At 44.6% G+C, this 23,016-nt stretch overlaps 1 protein-coding gene across 1 annotated transcript; it reads left to right on the top strand.

Moving 5' to 3' along the window:
- Positions 1 to 471: 471 nt before the first annotated feature.
- Positions 472 to 22,505, top strand: LOC134405645 (immunoglobulin superfamily member 1-like). The gene is made up of 12 exons (XM_063136887.1): positions 472 to 607; positions 727 to 762; positions 1,914 to 1,991; positions 2,160 to 2,213; positions 2,502 to 2,798; positions 3,831 to 4,121; positions 5,982 to 6,066; positions 14,094 to 14,161; positions 18,317 to 18,616; positions 18,905 to 19,201; positions 20,758 to 21,048; positions 22,083 to 22,505. Exons 1-12 carry the CDS (start codon positions 574 to 576, stop codon positions 22,469 to 22,471), a joined length of 2,220 nt encoding a protein of 739 aa, XP_062992957.1. The 5' UTR covers positions 472 to 573; the 3' UTR covers positions 22,472 to 22,505.
- Positions 22,506 to 23,016: the final 511 nt, after the last annotated feature.

The raw sequence follows: 23,016 nt of genomic DNA, 5'->3' as shown, positions 1-23,016 counted from the left end.
CATAATTATTGTGGCCAAACTACATAATTTTTTTCAAAAAGTCACCAGTTCCCACCATTGCTGAGTGGGGAAAGTTAACTGTTTGCAGATGATGTGACATCCAAAAATAAGTAAATACATCAGATTAAGGGAGAGACCATAAAATCACAATAGATATACTTTCAAAATTGGGAACAGCTGATTAGTTAGTGACAAGACAAAATTTCAACAGATGTAACTCGCTTGTTTAAAATGTTGTAAAATGTCAATTGTTTGTTCATCGGAATTAAGAAATCATTGTTTTAAAAAATTAGATTTGCATAAAGAAAAAAGAAATCTGGATTTTGAAATCAGCCTCACTTCCTCCATTTTTTGCATACTGTGACTGCAATCTGAAAGGGGATGTGTTTTGTCAGGCAGTATAAGGGCATGCACTTTGCGAAGCTGTGTTGTCAGATCACAAAGAAATTGTAAACGAGGGGGGGAAATTGCATTGCAGCAGGGCAGTGTTGTATTATGGAAACTGCAGCACCAAACTGAGATGTTCATTTTAGAGACAGGAGATCTATAAGCAGATTGGACGAAATCCTCAAGATGAGGTCCTTCTCCTTCAGCATCTTCTTCCTTGGTTGGTACTACAGATGGGAGGGTGGTGGGACTAAGGGGTTTGCAGGGTGGGAGGATCAGGGACCCAGTCTCTGTTCCTGTTGCTCAGCTATCTTGCAACTAATGGGATCATCTTTCCAGAATGGTGGCTGACCAGGCAGAGATGGACAGCTAGAGGTGAGTATCCCCAGACATAAGAATATTGATCTTGTGGGTGATGGGTTACTATCATGGCTTTCCCCCAACAAATCTTCTTTTTCTTACCCTGGAACAAAGACAAATGTTACTAATGAAAAGCCTTTCCTGTTTTACAGGAGGCCCAACATCCTTTGCCTCTAGCCAATTTCAGCCATTTTTGGTTCCTCTGATATAAAAACAGAATTATTTTGCAATGAGTCCAGATCCTAGCTCCTGAACTTTGCAGCCTATTTTTCCATGTGAGACCAAACACAACCTCTCTGTTAATAACAACAGGGGGTGGAGTAGGACCACCAAGAAACGAGCTCATTAATACCCTTCCGGGTGTATGGACATCACGAGAGAATGTTGCGTAGGGTTCCTGTGTCTTGGTTGATGCAGGGAAGGGAGCAGCTGAGCTTGTAGAGCAATGATGAAAGCTCAGCTACTTTAAGGGAGAACTGCCCCTCTTCCCCCATCAAGGCCGGCCCTACCTTTAGGCAGAGGGAGACCACAACTGCAGGAGCCAAATGCTGGGAGCAGCAGCAACAGTGCCCCAACCTTTCCTCCTGAGCCCCCTGGCCATTCTCCTCTATCGGAGGACAGAGCTGTTTGTGACACAAGGCCCCCTCTGCACCCCCTAAGCTAGTCGGCTGCCCCCAGGTGCACTGGAGGACAATGGCACTTCACCAACTGTAGTCTAGTTTTACTTCTATATGTGGAATGGGGGGCTGTCCTTTGCCTCAGGCAGAAAAATGTCTTGAGCTGACCCTGCCTCCAAAGTTGTTCACACTGGGGACAAGGAAGTTAGAGATTAAAACCTCTTTTGTCTCTTTCTCAGCTCATGGGGAAATGAGTCACTGGGAAGGGCCGGTATTGGTGACCTTCCACTTTTTGCTCTGTTCCAAATAGGGTCTCTGTTAAAATACACTTGCTGAGAAGAGATTTTGAAAGTGTAGGGGTGGGGTAATTAATCTATACTTTATTGCCTAATGTTTTAAATAAGGATGTATCTCTCCCTGCCTTGTGAAATTACCACACTGTGGAGATTTACCCTTCAGTCCAAACATGTAAATATTTCCCACTTTACAGAGTCAAACTGTTACAATTCCACCACTTTCCAAATGTGTCATGTTCTCTTTCTTATCCAGGATACTATAAAGCCAAACCTTCCATCTTGGTGATCCCCAGTGCGACGGTAGCTCTAGGGGGAAATTTCACCATCCTCTGTAAGAGCGAAGGGCACCAACGAACAGAATTCCTGCTGTTCAAAACAGGGCTTTCTGCATCATTACAACCGCTCCATACCGAATTGACAGGGAGAGATGAGGTTCTATTTCCCATTGTGAATGCCCAACAATCGCATGGGGGGATTTACCGCTGTATCTTCAAATCAGTCCATAATGAACAATGGTCAGATTTCAGTGATGAAGTACACATCTACATAAGAGGTGAGGGTCTCACTCAGCCTTTCTATGCTATTTTCATATATGATCGTAAAGGAGGCTTTGTATTCCCCACATTTGTTAAGCAAACAGAAAAAGCTACATTGATTAATTACAGTATATGTCTGTGGTTTATGTCACATATGACTATTATCAGCAATATTCACATGTGATTCATCCAGATCCAAAGATATGATTTTGTGTGTTCCCCCTGTGCATGGAGATGTGTCCTGTTTTACAGAGTCAGGCTGCAACAGATACTCCAGCATTAAAACCTTCATTTTTCTCCTCCAGAACAGTTTTACCCCAAGCCGAATGTCTCAGTGAGCCCCAGTCAAGTGGTTGCCGTGGGGGGAAATCTCACGATCCACTGCAAGAATGAATACTATCAAGAATCAGAGTTCTATCTCATCAAAGAAGGTGATCTGGATGTATTGCAAAAGAAGAGGCCACGCAGGAATTTGGCAGTATTTCCCATTACCAACGCCAAAGCATCTGATGGGGGAATCTACTGGTGTTATTATGGTTTCCTTGCAAGCCCTGATCAGCGATACTCATGTTTCAGTGACAAAGTCTACATCAACATAACAGGTGAGGACCTGATTCGGTTCTTGTGTACTATTTTTGCAAAGGACATTCCAGTGGTTTTGCATTTTCTATATCTAGAATATACATTAGATGAGTTATTCTCAAACTCTGTTCTTCACAGACCACTTGAAAACTACTGAGAGGTTCAGTAGACCATGTAGCAAACTGGGTTTTTTTGTTTGTTCTGCATATTAAAATATATTCATCATTCATATTTTAATATCCACAATCCTGCCATTCTAATGCAGTAGGTGCACTCCTAGGAAGAGAAAGAAAAACAACTGTTCATTTCTTCAGTACCAGCAGCAGCATCAAATCCATCATATATTAGGAAAACTTTGGGCCTTAGGGCGGGCCATTGAAAAGGGCCCATTAAATTGGTGGAATGCACAGTGTTATGAAAGTTATGGGCCCTGGGCCTTGTTAAGCTATTTGATAATATGGACCTCATGAAAATGGTCTCAATCTCATGGTCGAAAAAAGTAAATCAAGTGCAGGGCCAATGACAGACATGGTCAACTGTTCTACAATCTTCGGCCTCATCTACACCAAGCAGGATATTGCACTATGAAAGTGGTATGAAAGCAGTATATAAAAGGCAGGAGCCACACAACTGCTTTACAGTGGTATTGAAGTGGACTGACGACTGTTGGGGCCCACTGACAAATAACATATACTGCTTTCATATCACTATATCCTGCTTGGTGTGGCTCCTGCCTTTTATATACCACTTTCATAGTGCAATATCCTGCTTGGTGTAGATGAGGCCTTTGTGTGAACCATCTGAATGGAGCTTAAGGACAACCAGTGGTCCTTTGACCACACTTTCATAACCTCTACATTTGATTAATATATACGTTCAGTTTGAAAAGTGTCTCTCCTCCACCTTATATCACATTTGAATATTATTACTATTATTTGCTTATAAATTAATGCATTTCACATTCAAAGAGTTCTTTCTAGGTGGGTTCAGCATGGCATAACAGTTATTATATGACTGTTTGGGGTTTACTCCATTTTTCTTCCTCCGCTTAGATCCTGCTCTCAACAAACCCTCCATCAGAGTGAGACAGAAGGGACCGCATGCTCTAGGCGCAAAGGTCCAAATCCTCTGTGAGGGGCCAGAGAAGGGTCTGAACTTCTACTTCCACAAATCCATGGAACTGATAGCATCACAGATGGCAAAATCGGAGAGTTACATGACCACATTCACCATCAACATGGTCAGGCTGGAGGACGCAGGGAGCTACACTTGTCAATATCACCTCAGAGGAAATCCCTTTGTGTGGTCAGAGCCAAGTGACCCTGTTGAGCTGGCTGTGAGGGGTAAGAAGCTTGATTTTGTGTTTTACATTACATTCCAAATCTCCCTTCCTGTTGCATGAGACATGGGTTCAGAACTACAAAGGCTGAAGACCTACGTATATCCATATTGTAAGATGATGTGACCCTAAGTTAGAATATTCCCCTAATCATTTTTTAATGAGGCCATTCCCCTTATTTAAGATGACTATTCTTCTCCATGGATCCTCTGTTCTGTACAATGGCATTTGATTTCCTGGAGAAGTTGCAACTTCATGACTGGGTGATCCTCAGACCTCAAAAGAACCTTTCAAAAGGCTTCCCACAGGTTATTGTTTTTCCAACCCTGTGAATTCCACATAGCTGAAATTGCTTTTTGTGTCCAGCCCTACACACATCTCACAGAAGGTGGACACAAAAACTTTCCGCGAAATATGTTATTGTACTACCAAAGGAGGTGCCTTTATATACGGGGTATCTGGTTTCATAGTCTTTCCCAAATGGGATTTTTGATGAAATGCACTGAAGTAGGGTGACCATATGGAAAGGAGGACAGGTCTCTTGTATCTTTAATAGTTGAATAGAAAAGGGAATTTCAGCAGATGTTATTTTTTGCAAGCAGCACCTAGTGAAATTCCCTCTTCCTCACAACAGTTAAAGCTATAGGAGCTATATTAGAGTAACCGGATACAAAAGAGGGCAGGGCTCCTGCAGCTTTAATTGTTGTGATAAAGAGGGAAATTCAGCAGGTGCTGCATGCATAGAAATGACACTCTCTGAAATCCACTTTTCTTCACAACTGTTAAAGGTACAGGAGCCCTGTCCTCCTTTCCATATGGTCCCCCTAACTGAAGGGAACTTCTGCACCATTGCCAAATGTTCTAACTCTGTGTCTTTCCAGCACTGCATGTTTCCAAATGAGACCAGGGAATCCAAATCTCATTTTCTGGGGAAGAGAGCTTGCTGATGGAGAAATGTGGGTTGAAGGGAGGGCGCATCTACGAGTCAGAGACACCCCTCCAACCTTCTCCTGGGCACTTCTGAGGCTAAAGCCAACTTTCATGCCTTGGTTTCCCCTTTCTGTGCAGTGGCAAACAAAGAAATGTGGGTTATAGGGAATGTTGTTTGGTGTGGTTGTTGTATGGATCCCCACCAAAAAAAAGAGAGAAGTTTTTACTCATGATCTTAAATTTCATTTGAATTCTCAGTTGGCCCTTTCTGTGAAATGGATTCTTGCTGTGGAATATTTATCATCATCATTCTTTTCCAAGTCTATCGCAAGGATGCAAGCGTTGTCTGATATGTGTAGGCTTGTCTTCTCAATATCCTTGTAAGTTTCAGCTGTCCAAGGGAGTGAGGTGGAGGAGGTAACATACAAGGAAATTAACAAGGCAAGACCACAAATTGTGTGACAAGAACTGGGAGTGGTAGGAAAAATAATACTTAGGGAGAGGAGGAACCTATTAGCACAATTGAGAAGTCACAAAAGGGGGGGGGGGGAAGCAGATGAAGTGGGTGCAAAAAAAAAAAGTGTACTAATATCTCCCACAAATCCTCCCGCTCTTAACCTCTATTGCAGGTTACTAGAGTTGGCAACAGAATTAACTTCACATTATTGTAGCAAGCATTAAGTGGTCGGAAAAGAACATTATTGCAAAGACACAATGGTGACAACTTCTTTGTCAGAGATCAGAGATACACTGTCAGAAGAAAAAGAAAATTAACACTAAAAAGATCAAAGCAGAAAACCCAAAAGCTTCCATTACCAGTTCATGAGCATATGTAGAAAAAAGAAGAAGAATGAAAAATGAGGAATCAGTAGCATCTTCCCCTTTTATTTGGCAACAAACCGTTGAATGATTCTTCCATCTCTGACTTTTCCAGCAGACTCACCTGTCGGGAACATCATCCGTCTGGCGGTGGCTGGCTTGGTCTTGCTGGTCTTGGTGTTGATTGTGGCTGAGGCTGTGTACGGATGTAGGAAAGGGAGGCTTTGAGTAGTCCTGACTGACCTATTCCGTCAGTCAAGAAGAGCCTTCCTGGATGCAACCAAGATACTCCAAGCAAAGTCAACACATCTAGGTTCTCTTGCGTACCGTGCTCACATTTCCTGTTGTTGATCATCTCAGGACAATTTTGTTCTATGGCAGAATGCAAGGACAGAAATGGCCCCATGTGAAGACCCTGCAATGTGCAATGCTCCACCGAGAGTGTTCTCAGGTAGCCAAAGAAGATCCAGTTCTGCCTTCTTTTCATTGGCCAAGTTGATGCCCGCTGCCCTTCAAGTAGCTCATCGTAACTGTTTGCTCTTTATCTGCTCTTGCTCTGGATCTTATCCTGTAAAACTGATTCTGCATTGACTGCTGTGATAAAGCTATTCTAAAAAACAAATAAAAAAAAAACCTGTACACCAGCTCTGAAAAACCTGCTCCCATAAACTGTACTCTGTCACAAATGGTGTCGACACCGCAGGATTGACATCAGGTTTAAATGGGAATTGGAACCATGACAAATACATGATTATGATGAGACTGTGATCCTATTTATATATTTATTTATTGCATTTCTATACTGCCCAATAGTTAAAGCTCTCTGGGAGGTTCACAAAAAGCTCTCTGGGCAGATCCTAGGTTAAATACTTTCCATTAGGGCTGTGCATGGACCCCCTGATCCACTCTGGATCCCGATCTGCAACTTCCGGATCGGGTCTGCTCTGCCCCATGTTAATCCGCCTATGCTCCACTTCAATCCGCTGTGGGGATCCAGATCCAGATTGGAGCTCCATGTTCCCCCCCCCCCATAGACTTGCATTGAAAATCAAACTCTGCTGGACCATGACGGAGGCAGGTAAGCCCCCTGCCCCTTACCTGGCTCGGCCGCCGTCACCGCACGGACTGTGGCGATGGCGGTTCCCTCCCCCCTCACCACTTACTTGCCTCCATCGCAGTCCGGTGGCGGCTTCAACTGAGACCCAGGCCTCAAACAGGAAAACCAGGCCACGGCTGCAGCCTGGTCTTCCTGTTTGAGGCCTGAGCCTCAGTTGAAGCTGCCACTGGACCACGATGGAGTCAGGTAAGCCCCCTCCCCTCCTGCCCCCTTACCTGGCTCTGCTGCCATCACCACATGGACTGTGGCAGTGCCAGGTAAGACCCCCTCCTGCCACACTTACCGTTTTTTCAGAGCTCCAGATCGAGGTGAAGGATCAGGCGAATCAGGCCGCTCCGCTATTGGTTCTAAGAACCGAAGCAGAGCATAGCCCTACTTTCCGTGATAATGCAGTTGAATCAGCCTTCCCCACCCTTCCATTTGTTTAAGACTACAATTCCCAGAATTAATGACCATGCTAGCTGGGGATGATGGGAGTTGAAATCCAAAACTCCTGGAGGGCACCAGGTTGGAGAAGGCCAAGTTATATGTTCTGAGATTCCAGATTTCATGGTCTCACAGCCTCTATGCCTTATTCACAGGGACCTCCTGCTCATTCTGCTGAGTGGAGCCCTTGACTGCTGCCCCAAAGTCCTACCCTGGCAACACCACTGCCTCTCCACAGTCGAGCCTTTCAGCACTGCTGAAAAAAATCATCTTCCATAATCGTCTCAAAGCAGTACGAAAACTGTGCTGTGGCACTGTATATAGCGATATATTACCCACAATCTTTTCATAATGGTTGTCACAATAGCAAAACCAAAGTTGAGCGGTGCATTACTGATGTGTGATTCAAAGTGCTGGTATGAACTTTGAAAGCCGTAAATGGCTTAAAGCCAGGTGACCTGAAGGATCCCCTCCTCCCAATTATACCTGGTGAGACACTGTGATCCTCTTCAGAGGCCTTCCTCTGGATTCCTGTGCCAAATGAAGCGGGGCTGATGGCTACTAAGGAGAGGGCCTTTTCTGTTGTGGCACCCTGGAAAACCCTCACCAGAGACATCATCCGATGTTGTGGTATTTTCAGTACCAGATGAAGACTGTTTTATTCTCTCAGGCTGTTTTGTCTTTCAGATTGACGATTCAGCTGGCTTTCACACAGATTTTTACTTTGGTTTTATTCTGTTGTTTTAAATTTTTAATATTTTTATATTACGTTTTACCGTGATGTATTCTATGGTTTTAATTTCTGTGAACGGAGAGAAGAGGGAGAAATGGAAAAAAGTGCAAAGGAGATTGGGAAGGAGAGGAAGAATGGACACAGGGCATCAGACTTAATTGGGTGTGGGTCAAACTAGATGTGGTGTGGGAGGCAGGGAACAACACCCAATACAAAACACCATAAAACACATTAAAACATGCAAGATTTTTCCCCTCACTCACATGTCCCTGAAGATATGTGCACTTTCTATCACACTGGCAATTAATTCCATGTTTCCTTCCAAATCTCCAGTCAGGCACCTCCACTGAGCTCCCCCAACCACCATATCTTATCCCATCGTCCTTTTCAGGGTCTGCAGAGCCTTTGTCTAGGCATCCCAGGGCTTTAGCATTGCTCTGGGAGTTTGGTTTATCAGCATCGTGTGAAGGAGGCATGTGTCCACTAGGTGGCCCCATGACTTACTCATCCCTCAGCAAATCTTGTGTTCCTGATTTTTGAGAATGCTTCTAATAGCAGTTTCCTGTCAAACAGCTGAGCAGCAGCAGTGGACTGCCATGCCCTCTCTTCCTTGCCACTGAGCTGTTTCCCACCAAGCAGCTGATCAGCAGGGGGAAGGGTGTGGGGCTGGAGGGGACTCAGTGGCATGCACAAAGGTAGGCAAGAGGCTGAAGGTTGCCCGCCTCTACAACAGAGCCCAATTTAATCAAATCTGGTATCTCCTCCTACATTCCACCTTAAGACTAAATGCAAACTCCATGCTTTCAACAAGCCAACTATTTTTTTCTCTCCTCTCAGCCCTTGCTTTGTTTAACATCCAGCCTGATAAAGGTCTCATCTACACCAAGCAGGATATTCCCCTATGAAAGCGGTTTATAAAAGGAAGGAGCCATACCACTGCTTTATAGCAGTATTGAAGTGCACTGATAACTGTTGGGGCCCATGACACATACCATATACTGCTTTCATGTCATTTTCAGCGTGTTATATACTGCTTGGTGTATGTGTGTCAATGGGCCCCAACAGTTGTCAGTGCACTTCAATACCACTACAAAGCAGTCGTGTGGCTCCTGCCCTATATATACCTCTTTCATACCACTTTCATAGTGCAATATCCTGCTGGGTGTAGATGAGCCCAAAGAGTTCTGGAGAACTCAAAAGCTTGCTCATTGTTTTGCCACATTTCTGTTGTTCCTGGCAAAGCTACCACTTAGGAATTTTATGTTATGAAGTGTTATGCAAGTATTACTAACAAAAATAAAGAAAAGTTGCCTCATCGTGCCTTTGGGTTACAACTATTGTGTTCTACAAGATGTTCATTAACACCTTTTTTTTAAAAAAAAAAAATTATTTTCTACAATACTTAAACATACACCATTACAATTAAAGAAAACAACATACTACATAAATGTTGATTAACATAAATATCGTATCTATATAACATAATCAAACTTAACATATAAGTGCACCTCCCACCTCGGGATCTCATTCCTGATTCCAAAATCTCATACTTTCTTCTGCTGGTGGTTTCCCACTTCCCTTAGAAAACACAAATATTAGGAACTGTTTCCAGATTCCTTCAAAATCATTTGTTTTAGCTATACCTCTTCTCCATTTAATATTACAAGTCAATTTATCATTAATAGCTATATCCCATACTTCTTTGTACCATTCTTCAATACAATAATCTCCTGGAATCTTCCAGTTCCTAGCTACACTCAATCTTGCTGCAGTTCAGCAAATTCGTTATCAATTCCTTAATTTCTTTTTTACATTTTAAATCTTCAAATAGTGACAGTAATGCAACTTTTGGTGTTCGTTCTATCTAGATCAGCGGTTCTCAACCTGTGGGTCGGGACCCCTTTGGGGGTCGAATGACCCTTTCACAGGGGTCGCCTAAGACCATTGGAAAACACATATTTCCGATGGTCTTAGGAAACTGTATTGACTGAACTATGTCATGTATCATCTTTTGTATTATTAAAGCTATTGTTATGTATTATTTTCATTAGCAAACCATCCCATGACAATGGATCGTGTAGAGAAGAACGAAAATAATTTTATGGTTGGGGGTCACCACAACATGAGGAACTGTATTAAAGGGTCGCGGCATTAGGAAGGTTGAGAACCACTGATCTAGATGTTCATTAACACCTGTGGCAACAATAATTTATTTATTTATTTATTTATTTATTTCTGTGAAGGAGAGGAAGTGAACACCACTGAGCTGAAGACAGAACTGCCTGCTCTCTCGCTAATGACCCATAGCTGAAGCTCGTATGTTACCAACTGTGGGTTGGAGCTGACTCGTTTATGATTTGTCAGAAGCTACGCCTGTGGTTGCATTTGTAGCAGCTGATCAACAGGGTTGTAAGTAACCCACAAAAGCTCATGCTAATTTTTTTTTTAAAAAAAGTTTTATAAAGTTTATTTATTTTTAAATTGTAACCAAAAATTGATCAGTTCCCTCATCACTTTTGAAGTTTAAACAGTTAATGTCTAAATAATTGATGTCTAAACAGCTGTTATATAAGAATAAGAAACAGGGCCCAAGAAAAGCACTTTTACCTCAGCCCAGATCTGATACTGGAAGTGAGCCTGTCTAGGAAGAAACAGGCTTCAAGTAAGAGAAAGTGGCGGGTGAGAACAAAAGTAGGGGGAGGATTTTTCCCCCTTCACCCACACACTCCATTTCATCCAAAAGATAGACTTTCCCTTCTCTCTTCTTCCACATCATGTGAATGAAATACATACGGCTGTCCTGTCACGCCTAGGCTGGTTCTGTTGCCCTGGGTTCTCTCAGAGGAATGGACTTGGTCACACAGTACCAGGCCTCCTCACTCCTAGCCATGCTGTTTAACCCACAGGGTCCAAATGCTATGCCATTTTGGGGGGAAGTCACTGGGTCCACTTACTTTAATTTCTATTGCCTCATGAAAGAGGAGAAAGAGCATAACCAGCAGCTTTCTAAGGAGTTTCTTTTTCTGCTGCATTAGGAAACCCGTTCTATATTTATCATTCCGAGAAGCACACACCGGTCTCCTGTCTTTCAGGAAGTACTCCAGGCCCTGGTTGATACGCATGAAAATGCCTTCCCTCACGAAGGAAGAATCTGTCCGCACAGAGCGAGCCATACTGTTAGACAGGGAAGATGGCTCACCTAGATGGCATGTCTTCGGCTACCATGAAAAGGGAACCAAATTGTCTTTCTACATTTTTACCACCACAGGGAAGGCATTGTTTGGCTTTTCTAATGCAACCAACAAGAAAAATAAAAATACAGTCTTAAGCCATCTTTGCAACATTGCCCGAAATTTTTCAAACTCTCTATCCATTGAGGGTATCACTAAACAGGGAACAAGAGTGAGATAGCCTCCCCTTCTCACTGCTTAGCAGTGTCACCTGGGGAGGCATTGGGCTTCATCCCACTAGCCTTATATTGTGCTGCTGCAGCGAATTCTATGCAAAAGACTCAAATGATGCCGAGATTATAGTCTGCTTTCGCTGCGAAGGACTTGGATGACGTCGACTATGTCCTGCTGTGATTGTGGTTCTTCCTCCCCTCATAGCAAAATATTTTTGGCTGCGGAAAGTCAGATTCTTCCAGTCATGCGAAAGCACATCGCTCAAACTTTAACATGCATTTTCAAACATTGTTTCATTGCACTGTTTTGTGGGCATGGTTTCAAAGGGCAGTATTGCTGACGAAAGAGAGGGGTGTGCCAATTGAAAACCTTTCCTTCTCTTGCTTCCGAAATCCCCCATTCTCTCCTTGTGGGGGAAACAGGACCGGCTAATCCCCAGTTTAACTCTCTCGTTATTTGATGATGTGTTCTTTCCTACTTTCTTCAAACTCATCATAAAGAAACAGTTTAATATACAACATCTGGTCAAGTATTCTGTTGCTGCTATCTTTCTCTCTGCTACATAAAAGTGATAAATCTCCCACAAAACGTGAAGAGATATGTCACATATAACTCCTAACAGATAGATGATAGATAGCTAGATAGTTTCTAATATATTCAGGACTGTGAGGGAGGAAAGGAAGGTGTGTGTGGGGAGACTCTTTAGATCTGTGTGTGTGTTTTTAATGGAGCCTATGCTTCAAAATAGGTGGAAAATGCACCCTCCTTGTCAGCAGCACCCTCATTTTTAAAGATAAAGAGATCCAAATTGGCACAGTGGAAGGTCTTAAAGAGGGCTTTCAGTATACCAAATTTTAATCAGATTGTTTCATCCGTTGATTATATATGATTTTTTAAATTAAAGCTGAGTGGGGGATGGCAGGAGACACAAACGGGGAAGCAGAGAAGGAAATGTTCTCCATGGGGGGGGGATCCTGCATCTCCCCACCTTTTTCTTTTCTTTTCCTTTTAACAATTGGGGGGTCCGATTTTTATTGGGAGCCCCCACATGGGAAAGGATGGCTTAATCCTCTCACTAACTGTGATTTCCCTCTCAATTTCTGTCATTGGAGGTCCTGGTGCTGTGTTTGAAGTCTCCTCCTCCATACACTGGGATTTGAGATGGCCACTTCCTACCTTGCTTCACTCCCCCACCCCAGCCAGGCACCCCGTTTCCCCCCCCCCCCTTTTTTAAAGCTGCAAAAATTAAGACTGCAATCCGAGGGGTTCTAATTTGGAAATGCATTCCGTTGAACTCAGTGGGATTTATTTACTGAGTAAGCATGCAAAAGAGTTGACTGCAGTTTTACACAACATTCTAATTTGGTGTTCATTCACAAGCAAAGCAAATCCCAGTGCAAGACCCTGTTGTCCAAGGGGGAGTTGTCACCACTTCAAACAACCAATAAATGGTAGGAGGGGGTACAAAGAAGATCTGGGGGGTGGGGATAACAACATGTGCGAGTGAACCTCAACGGATCTCCACAACGTGCTACAGCAGATGTGTAAGTTTACAAAGTGGAATACCAAGCAGAAAGGAAATCTGTTCTGAAGTCAGGAGGAGACTTACAGTGCAATCCTAAATATGTCTACTCAGAAGTAAATCCTACTGCGTTCAAGTAGGCTTACTGCCACATAAGTAGCTATAGGATTGCAGCCTAAAGTTGGAAGAGAGATAAGAAGCTATTTCCATGTATGATGGACTTGTAAATTTGCAAAGCAATGTTGGAGAAAAGTACAATGCATGTTAATAAAGATCAAGTTTGGAAAAGTACCAAATTATTAAAATTTGCCAGAGCATCAATATGAAATGATTTTATACGTCGTAATTATAGCCAAACTAAGTAATTTTTTTGGAAAAGTTACCATTCCCACCATTGCTGAGTGGGGAAAGTCAACTGTTTGCAGATGATGTGACGGCCAAAAATAAGTAAATACATCAGATTAAGGGAGAGACCATAAAATCACAATAGATACTTTCAAAGTTGGGAACAGCTGATTAGTTAGTGACAAGACCAAACTTCAACAGATGTAACTTGCTTGTTTAAAATGTTGTAAAATGTCAATTGTTTGTTCGTCGGAATTAAGAAATCATTGTTTTAAGAAATTAGATTTGCATAAAAACAAGGAATCTGGATTTAGAAAGCGGCCTCACTTCCTCCGTTTTTTGCATACTGTGACTGCAATCTGAAAAGGGATGTGGTTTGTCAGGCAGTATAAGGGCATACACTTTGCGAAGCTGTGTTGTCAGATCACAAAGAAATTGTAAATGAGGGGAAAGAACTGCGTTGCAGCAGGGCAGTGTTGTATTATGGAAACTGCAGCACCAAACAGATGTTCATTGTAGAGGCAGGAGATCTGTAAGCAGATTGGACGAAATCCTCAAGATGAGGTCCTTCTCCTACAGCATCTTCTTCCTTGGTTGGTACTACAGATGGGAGGGTGGTGGGATCAAGGGGTTTGCAGGGTGGGAGGATCAGGGACCCAGTCTCTGTTCCTGTTGCTCAGCTATCTTGCAACTAATGGGATCATCTTTCCAGGATGGTGGCTGACCAGGCAGAGATGGACAGCTAGAGGTGAGTATCCACAGACATAAGAATTTTGATCTTGTGGGTGATGGGTTACTATCAAGGCTTTCCCCAAACAAATCTTCTTTTTCTTACCCTGGAACAAAGACAAATGGTACTAATGAAAAGCCTTTCCTGTTTTACAGGAGACCCAACATCCTTTGCCTCTTGCCAATCTCAGCCATTTTTGGTTCCTCTGATATAAAAACAGAACAATTTTGCAATGAGTTCAGATCCTAGCTCCTGAACTTTGCAGCCTATTTTTCCATGTGAGACCAAACACAACCTCTCTGTTAACAACGAAAGGGGCTGGAGTAGGACCACCACCACCTTTGCTATGTACCTTAAGAAACGAGCTCATTAATAACCTTCCAGGTGTATGGACATCACGAGAGAATGTTGCGTAGGGTTCCTGTGTCTTGGTTGATGGAGGGAAGGGAGCAGCTGAGCTTGTAGAGCAATGATGAAAGCTCAGCTACTTTAAGGGAGAACTGCCCCTCTTCCCCCATCAAGACCGGCTCTACCTTTAGGCAGAGGGAGACCACAACTGCAGGGGCCAAATGCTGGGAGCAGCAGCAACAGTGCCCCAACCTTTCCTCCTGAGCCCCCTGGCCATTCTCCTCTATCGGAGGACAGAGCTGTTTGTGACACAAGGCCCCCTCTGCACCCCCGAAGCTAGTCGGCTGCCCCCAGGTGCACTGGAGGACAATGGCACTTCACCAACTGTAGTCTAGTTTTACTTCTATATGTGGAATGGGGGGCTGTCCTTTGCCTCAGGCAGAAAAATGTCTTGAGCTGACCCTGCCTCCAAAGTTGTTCACACTGGGGACAAGGAAGTTAGAGATTAAAAACCTCTTTTGTCTCTTTCTCAGCTCATGGGGAAATGAGTCACTGGGAAGGGCCAGTATTGGTGACCTTCCACTTTTTGCTCAATTCCAAATAGGGTCTCTGTTAAAATACACTTGCTGAGCAGAGATTTTGAAAGTGTAGGGGTGGGGTATTTATTATTTATTTATTTATTTTATTACATTTATATACCGCCCCACAGCCGAAGCTCTCTGGGCGGTTTACAACAATTAAAAACAGTAAACATTAAAAGTATACAAAATTTTTGAAAAACATAAAAACAGTATAAAAACAACAGTATCTATTTAAAAACAACAATTCTGGGGTCCATTAAAAACAAACTTAACATTGTTAAATGCTGTTAAAATGCCTGGGAGAAGAGAAAAGTCTTGACCTGGCGCCAAAAAGATAACAACGTTGGCGCCAGGCGAGCCTCATTGGGGAGATCATTCCACAGTCGGGGGGCAACCACTGAAAAGGCCCTCTCCCTTGTTGCCATCCTCCGAGCTTCCCTCGGAGTAGGCACTCGGAGGAGGACCTTAGATGTTGAGCTCAGTGTACGGGTAGGTTCATGTCGAGAGAGGCGTTCCATCAGGTATTGTGGTCCCAAGCCATGTAGGGCTTTATAGGTTAAGACCAGCACCTTGAATTGGGCTTGGAAACATATAGGCAGCCAATGCAAGCGGGCCAGAATCGGTGTTATATGCTCAAATCTCCCTGTTCCAGCTATCAATCTGGCCGCCGCATTTTGCACAAGCTGCAGCTTCCGGACCATCTTCAAAGGCTGCCCCATGTAGAGGGCATTGCAGTAATCTAACTTGGAGGTTACCAGAGTATGGACAACTGAAGCCAGGTTATCCCTGTCCAGATAGGGGCATAGCTGGGCCACCAACCGAAGTTGGTAGAAAGCACTCCGTGCCACCGAGGCCACCTGAGCCTCAAGTGACAAAGATGGTTCTAGGAGAACCTCCAAGCTATGAACCTGCTCCTTCAGGGGGAGTGCAACCCCATCCAGAACCGATTGAACACCCCCCATCCGATCAGAGGAACCACCCACCAGCAGCATCTCAGTCTTGTCTGGATTGAGTTTCAGTTTATTAGCCCTCATCCAGTCCATTGTCGCAGCCAAGCACCGGTTCAGCACATCCACAGCCACACCTGATGAGGATGAAAAGGAGCAGTAGAGCTGCGTGTCGTCAGCGTACTGATGACAGCGCACTCCAAAACTCCGGATGACCGCACCCAACGGTTTCATGTACATGTTAAACAGCATGGGGGACAAGACCAACCCCTGCGGAACCCCATACTGGAGAGTCCACGGGGCCGAGCAATGTCCCCCAAGCACCACCTTCTGGAGCCGTCCTGCTAAGTAGGAGCGGAACCACTGCAATGCAGTGCCCCCCACTCCCAACTCAGCCAGACGTTCCAGAAGGATACCATGGTCGATGGTATTGAAAGCCGCTGAGAGATCAAGGAGAATCAACAGAGTCACACTCCCCCTGTCCTTCTCCCGACATAGGTCATCATACAGGGCGACCAAGGCTGTTTCCGTGCCAAAGCCAGGCCTGAAACCCGACTGAAATGGATCCAGATAATCAGTCTCATCCAAGAGTGTCTGGAGCTGGCCCGCCACCACCCGTTCAAGGACCTTGCCCAGGAATGGAACATTTGCTACCGGCCTGTCGTTACTAAGATTTTCCGGGTCCAAGGAAGTTTTCTTCAGGAGTTGTCTCACTACCGCCTCTTTCAGGCGGTCTGGGACCACTCCCTCTCGTAGAGAGGCATTAATCACCTCCTTGGCCCAGCCGGCTGTTCCATCCCTACTAGCTTTTATTAGCCAAGAGGGGCAAGGATCCAGTACAGAGGTGGTTGCGCGGACCTGTCCAAGCACCTTGTCCACATCCTCGAGCTGTACCAACTGAAACTCATCCAAGATTACAGGACAAGACTGTACTCTGGACACCTCACAAGATTCACCTGCTATAACACTGGAGTCTAAGTCCTGGCGGATGCAAAAGATTTTATTCTGGAAGTGCCTGGCAAATTCATTACAGCGGGCCTCAGATGATTCTACCGTGTCCTTGGGACCAGCATGTAATAGCCCCCGGACAACTCTAAAAAGCTCCGCTGGGCGGCAAATTGAAGATTTAATAGTGGCAGCAAAGTATTGTTTTTTTGCTGCCCTCAGTGCCCCTGAATATGCCTTACTATAGGCACTTAGCAATATTTGATTGCATCCACTAGGAGTTCGTCTCCACCTGCCCTCAAGCCTTCTCCTATTTTGTTTCATCGCTCTCAGCTCTGGGGTATACCACGGAGCCGTACGAGCTCTACTCAGGAGAGGGCGCTTGGGAGCAATCCTGTCAACTGCCCAGGTCATTTCTGCATTCCACAGATCAACCAGGGTTTCAACAGGAGAGCCAGCCCTATCAGCCGGAAAACTCCCCAGAGCCCTTTGGAAACCATCCGGATCCATTAGTCTCCGGGGGCGGACCATCTTAATAGGTCCCCCACCCTTGCAGAGAGGGAAAGCTGCTGTAAGTCTAAACCTCAGCAAGCAGTGATCCAACCATGACAAAGGGACTGATGTAAGGTCCCCCACATCCAGATCACCATCTCCATGTCCAGTTGTGAAAACCAGGTCAAGAGTGTGCCCCGCTACATGTGTTGGGCCGATGACATGTTGGGACAGTACCATGGTTGTCATGGAGACCATGAAATCCTGAGCTGCCCCGGATAAGGCACCGTCGGCATGAATGTTGACATCCCCCTGAACCAACAGTCTGGGGGATCTCAGCATTGCAGCCGAGACCACCTCCGTCAGCTCAGCTAGGGAGTCTGTTGAGCAGCAGGGTGGGCGGTACACCAACAGAATCCCTAATCTGTCCCGCTGACCCAACACAAGGTGCAAACACTCCAGACCAGTAGTCACATGGACAGGGAGCCTGCAGAGGGAGATAGAATTCCTATAGACCACAGCAAACCCCCCTCCCCGGCCCTCAGGTCTACCCTGATGCTGAACCAAGTACCCCGGTGGGTATAGCTGGGAGAGACTCACTCCTCTCTGCTCACCCACCCAGGTCTCGGTTATACATGCCAGATCGGCTGCCTCATCCACAATTAAGTCGTGGATAATTAATCTATACTTTATTGCCTAATGTTTTAAATAAGGATGTATATCTCGCCCTGCCCTGTGAAATTACCACACTGTGCAGATTTACCCTCCAGTCCAAACATGCAAAGATTTCCCATTTTACAGAGTCAAACTGTTACAATTCCACCACTTTCCAAATGTGTCATGTTCTCTTTCTTATCCAGGATACTATAAACCCAAGCCTTCCATTTCAGTGATCCCCAGTGCGACGGTAGCTCTAGGGGGAAATTTCACCATCCTCTGTAAGAGCGAAGGGCACCAACGAACAGAATTCCAGCTGTACAAAGAAGGGCCTCCTGCATCATTACAACTGCTCCATACCGAATTGACAGAGAGAGATGAGGTTCTATTTCCCATTGTGAATGCCCAACAAGCGCATGGGGGGATTTACCGCTGTATCTTCCAATCAGTCCATAATGAACAATGGTCAGATTACAGTGACGAAGTACACATCTACATAAGAGGTGAGGATCTCACTCAGCCTTTCTATGCTATTTTCATATATGATCGTAAAGGAGGCTTTGTATTCCCCACATTTGTTAAGCAAACAGGAAAAGCTGCATTGAGTAATTTCAGTATATGTCTGTGGTTTATGTCACATATGACTATTATCAGCAATATTCACATGTGATTCATCCAGATCCAGAGATATGATTTTGTGTGTTCCCCCTGTGCATGGAGATGTGTCCTGTTTTACAGAGTCAGGCTGCAACAGATACTCCAGCATTAAAACCTTAATTTTTCTCCTCCAGAACAGTTTTACCCCAAGCCGAATGTCTCAGTGAGCCCCAGTCAAGTGGTTGCCGTGGGGGAAAATCTCACGATCCTCTGCAAGAATGAATACTATCAAGAATCAGAGTTCTATCTCATCAAAGAAGGTAATCTGGATGTATTGCAAAAGAAGAGGCCAAGCTGGAATTTGGCAGTATTTCCCATTACCAACGCCAAAGCATCTGATGGGGGAATCTACTGGTGTTATTATGGTTTCATTTCAATCTCTGACCATCGATACTCATATTTCAGTGAGAGAGTATACATCAACATAACAGGTGAGGACCTGATTCTTGTGTACTATTTTAACAAAGGACATTCCAGTGGTTTTGCATTTTCTATATCTAGAATATACATTAGATGAGTTATTCTCAAATTCTATTTTTCACAGACCACTTGAAAACTACTGAGAGGTTCAGTAGACCATGTAGCAAATGTTTTTTTATGTGTGATGCATCGAAAAACACATTCCACATTCATATTTTAATGGAAAATAACTAGGTCCATTCCTTCAGTACCAGCATCATCATCAAAACCGACACGTATTAGGAAATCCATAGGCCCTAGGCCAGGCCACTGAAAAGGGCCTGTTAAGCTGATAGGTTTTAGGGAGAAATTAGTAGAGTGCCTTCAGGCTGTTTGGTGCTTCGGGCTGAGCTGGTCCAATCTGGTCTCAAACCAGTTTGTGGCAAAGGCGGGCCAAATCAGCCTGCTTCGATTCAGATTCGGGCTTTAGGGCCAAAGCAAAGCACAGCCATAGATGGCACAGTATTATGAAATCTTTGGGCTCTGGGCCAAGGCCTTGTTAAGCTATTTGATAATATGGACCTCATGAAAATGGTCTCAATCTCATGGTCAGAAAAAAAATAATCAAGTGCAGGGCCAACGACAGGTATTGTTAACCCTATGCGGCAGGGCCTTGCTATTTACTGTTTTACTCTGTACAGCACCATGTACATTGATGGTGCTATATAAATAAATAATGATAATAATAATAATAATAATAATAACCATTCTACAGTCTTTGTGTGAACCATCTGAATGGAGCTTAAGGATGTGTCCTTCAACCACACTTCAAAAACCTCTACATTAGATTAATATATGCGTTCCGTTTAAAAGTGACTCTCCTCTACTTTATGTCACATTTGAATATTATTACTATTATCTGGTCATAAATTACAGCATTTCACATTCAAAAGAGTTATTTCTAGGTGGATTCAGCATGGTATGAAGTTGAATATATAATTATTAGGGCTGTGCACGGATCTCCCGATCCGCCTCGTGGCCTGATCTGGAATTTCCAGATTGGGCCCAATCCTCTTCGGGCCAATCCGCCCATCCCCCACTCTGCTCCGTGGAGCGAGATCTGGCTCCGTCACCGCATGGACGGCGATGGCGGCGCCAGTTAAGCCAAAAAAACCCTTACCTGTGTCCATCGTCGTGGGCTTCAATTGAGGCCCTGGCCTGAAGCCGGAAGAGGCCTCGGTCTTCACTTCCGGCTTCAACCAGGGCCTCAATTGAATCCCATGATGGACACAGGTAAGCTTTCCTCCTCCCTGCCCCCTTACCTGGCTCCGCTGCTGCCGTTGCTGCAGGGACTGCAGCACCAGATGAGACCCCCTCCTCCCCACCACTTACCTGCATCCAGAGTTCTGGATTGAGGCAATCCTCTTCGCCTCGATCCGCAGCCTCCTCGACTCTCTTCGCCTCCACCTTTTCCGGAGGTGAATCAGGCTGCCTCGCTATTGCTTCTCCAACCCGAAGAGAAGCGGATCACAGCCCTAGTAATTATATGACTGTTTGGGGTTTACTTGGTTTTTCTTCCTTCGCTTAGATCCTGCTCTCAACAAACCCTCCATCAAAGTGAGACAGAAGGGACCACATGCTCTGGGAGCAAAGGTCAAAATGCTCTGTCAGGGGCCAGAGAAAGGTTTGAACTTCTACCTGTACAAATCCATGGAACTGATACCATCACAAACGGCAAAATTAGAGAAGAACATAACCACATTCACCATCAACATGGTCAGGCTGGAGGACGCAGGGAGCTACACTTGTCAATATCATCTTAGAGGAAATCCCTTTGTGTGGTCAGAGCCAAGTCAGCCTGTTGAGCTGGTTGTGAGAGGTGAGGTGCTTGGTTTGGTATTTTTCATTCCTCTACCTTCTAAGTTCCACATTCCATGTATGAGGCATGGAGTTGTACTGGAGAATTATAGCTGAAATAGCTGAAGACCACCATTAATACCTATAGCCATTTTGTAGGATATAGAGAAATCAGATGGTAATATTCCATAAGCAATTGTACAGAAAAGCAGGCTCAGAAATGAAAAGGATTGCATCCAAAGTCAGCAGGGAAAGGCAATTTGCAATGTGTCTGGTGAGAAGAGTATGATTATATCCTGAATTCATGGCATAACCTTCCTCTTATGGGGTGGGGGTCCCATTCGGATGGTCTGCCGCAGGAGATTGATGGAATCCAATGGATTTCTCAATTCTCTTGGGGATTTTCGAGTGGAGAGAGCTGGTGATCCAACTGAAACCATGGCCTCACTGAGGAATGTTGAGATGCAGTGTCCTCTGTAGCACTGTGGGGTCTGCTCTGCCCCTTGGATATATTATGAAGTGACAGACAGTGAAACACAAATGTCATACATCTTGAAGTGAAGATGTCCGTGCACATAATTGTGCCTACTGCATGGCAGCGGGGCAGCACAGAAGGCTTATTTTGCTGCCTCCATTGCATCCTTGAGTTCAGCAGAGCTCTTTCAGGTGGTTCAGGGATTGTTAGCGTTCTCTCCACTGAATGGAACCCTGGGCTCCTGAAGGACGCACTGTGACCTTTTTGCATTGCACTCGAGGACAAAATCCCTTGTCTCCATGGCAAAATTGATACTGTTGTTAACTCAGCTCCTGTTGAGGTGTCTGATGCCACCATCTACCCATACTTGAGGGATAGCATACTCTACATATAAATGTCAAAATTCATTGCAAGGGGCTAGAGCAGGCATTGAACTTCTCTCTTAACACACACACATACAGAGAGAGAGAGAGAGAGAGAGAATATATCTATGTATGTATGTAGATGCAGATAAGAACAGTGGTAATCAGATTCAAGCAATATGATTCCATACCTTCCTTAATATGTTTTTCTGCCTCTAGATCCCAGCCTCTCCAAACCCTCCATCAAGGTAAAACCCCGGGGAGAGGGTTCTCTAGGCATGAACATCACCATTGAGTGCCAGGGGCCAGAGAAGGATCTGAAGTACTTCCTGCTGAAATCCAAGAAGCGGATAGCACCACAGATGACAAATCCAGACAGAAACACAGCTGAATTCTTGCTCTCCTTGAAGAGACAGGAGGATGCAACAGACTATACCTGTCAATATCACCGCATTGGAAATCCTTTTGTGTGGTCAGAGCCAAGTGACCCTGTTGAGCTGACTGGAAGTGGTAAGAAGCTGGCTTCATGTGTTTCTTCTCCCTTCCTTCCAAAGTCCCGCTCCTTGCAAATGGGCATGAACCTTTGGGATTATAGGTGCACAGGCTAAACACTTCCAATGGCATCTGGGAGACAGAATGATGGAGAGGTAGTTTGTGGAATCTGGAAGGGGCTGAAGGTGAATGACTATCAAGAAACCCCACATGTAACATACAGCAGTGTGGTGGGAGCCTTTCCAATGTGCTACATCCTGGTGGGGAATATGCGTGAATGAAGTAGGCACATAGGTGGGGCCAGTCATGTAGATCTTTCCCACTTGAGGGCTACGTTTAGAGTGGTCAGAACTCCAGAACTCCAGAAAAGCCTCTCATGGCTTCTGGTTTCTGACTTATGTCAGACTGCAGCCCATGGCCTTATATGGCCTTTAACGATACCTTAAATCCTTAACGATACCTTAAATCAGGGGCTCTCAAATCTTATATCCCCAGAGCCCACTTCAGAGAGCTGAAAATGACTGAGGTCCACCCATCACAAAATGGTGGCAGACGGAAGCAGAGTTTGGCATTATCACCTGCAATTACTGAAATTCTTTTTATAATGCTATCTAATCCCTCTTTAGAAATGTCAAAATCCACTGCCACAGCTATTTCCTTG

The sequence above is a fragment of the Elgaria multicarinata genome, chromosome 11 (assembly GCF_023053635.1).
Source record: "Elgaria multicarinata webbii isolate HBS135686 ecotype San Diego chromosome 11, rElgMul1.1.pri, whole genome shotgun sequence".
Taxonomy (NCBI): domain Eukaryota; kingdom Metazoa; phylum Chordata; class Lepidosauria; order Squamata; family Anguidae; genus Elgaria; species Elgaria multicarinata.
The sequence above is the reverse complement of the archived record's forward strand: the minus strand, read 5'-3'. Positions and strand labels throughout refer to the sequence as shown.

Bases quoted from the DNA above. Each gene is read 5' to 3' on its own strand.
- LOC134405645 (XM_063136887.1), top strand. From the start codon at position 574: ATGAGGTCCTTCTCCTTCAGCATCTTCTTCCTTG. The intron at 1,992-2,159 runs GTAAGAGCGAAG...TCTTCAAATCAG, and splicing joins GGGAAATTTCACCATCCTCT to TCCATAATGAACAATGGTCA. The intron at 21,049-22,082 runs GTGAGGTGCTTG...TTCTGCCTCTAG, and splicing joins TGTTGAGCTGGTTGTGAGAG to ATCCCAGCCTCTCCAAACCC.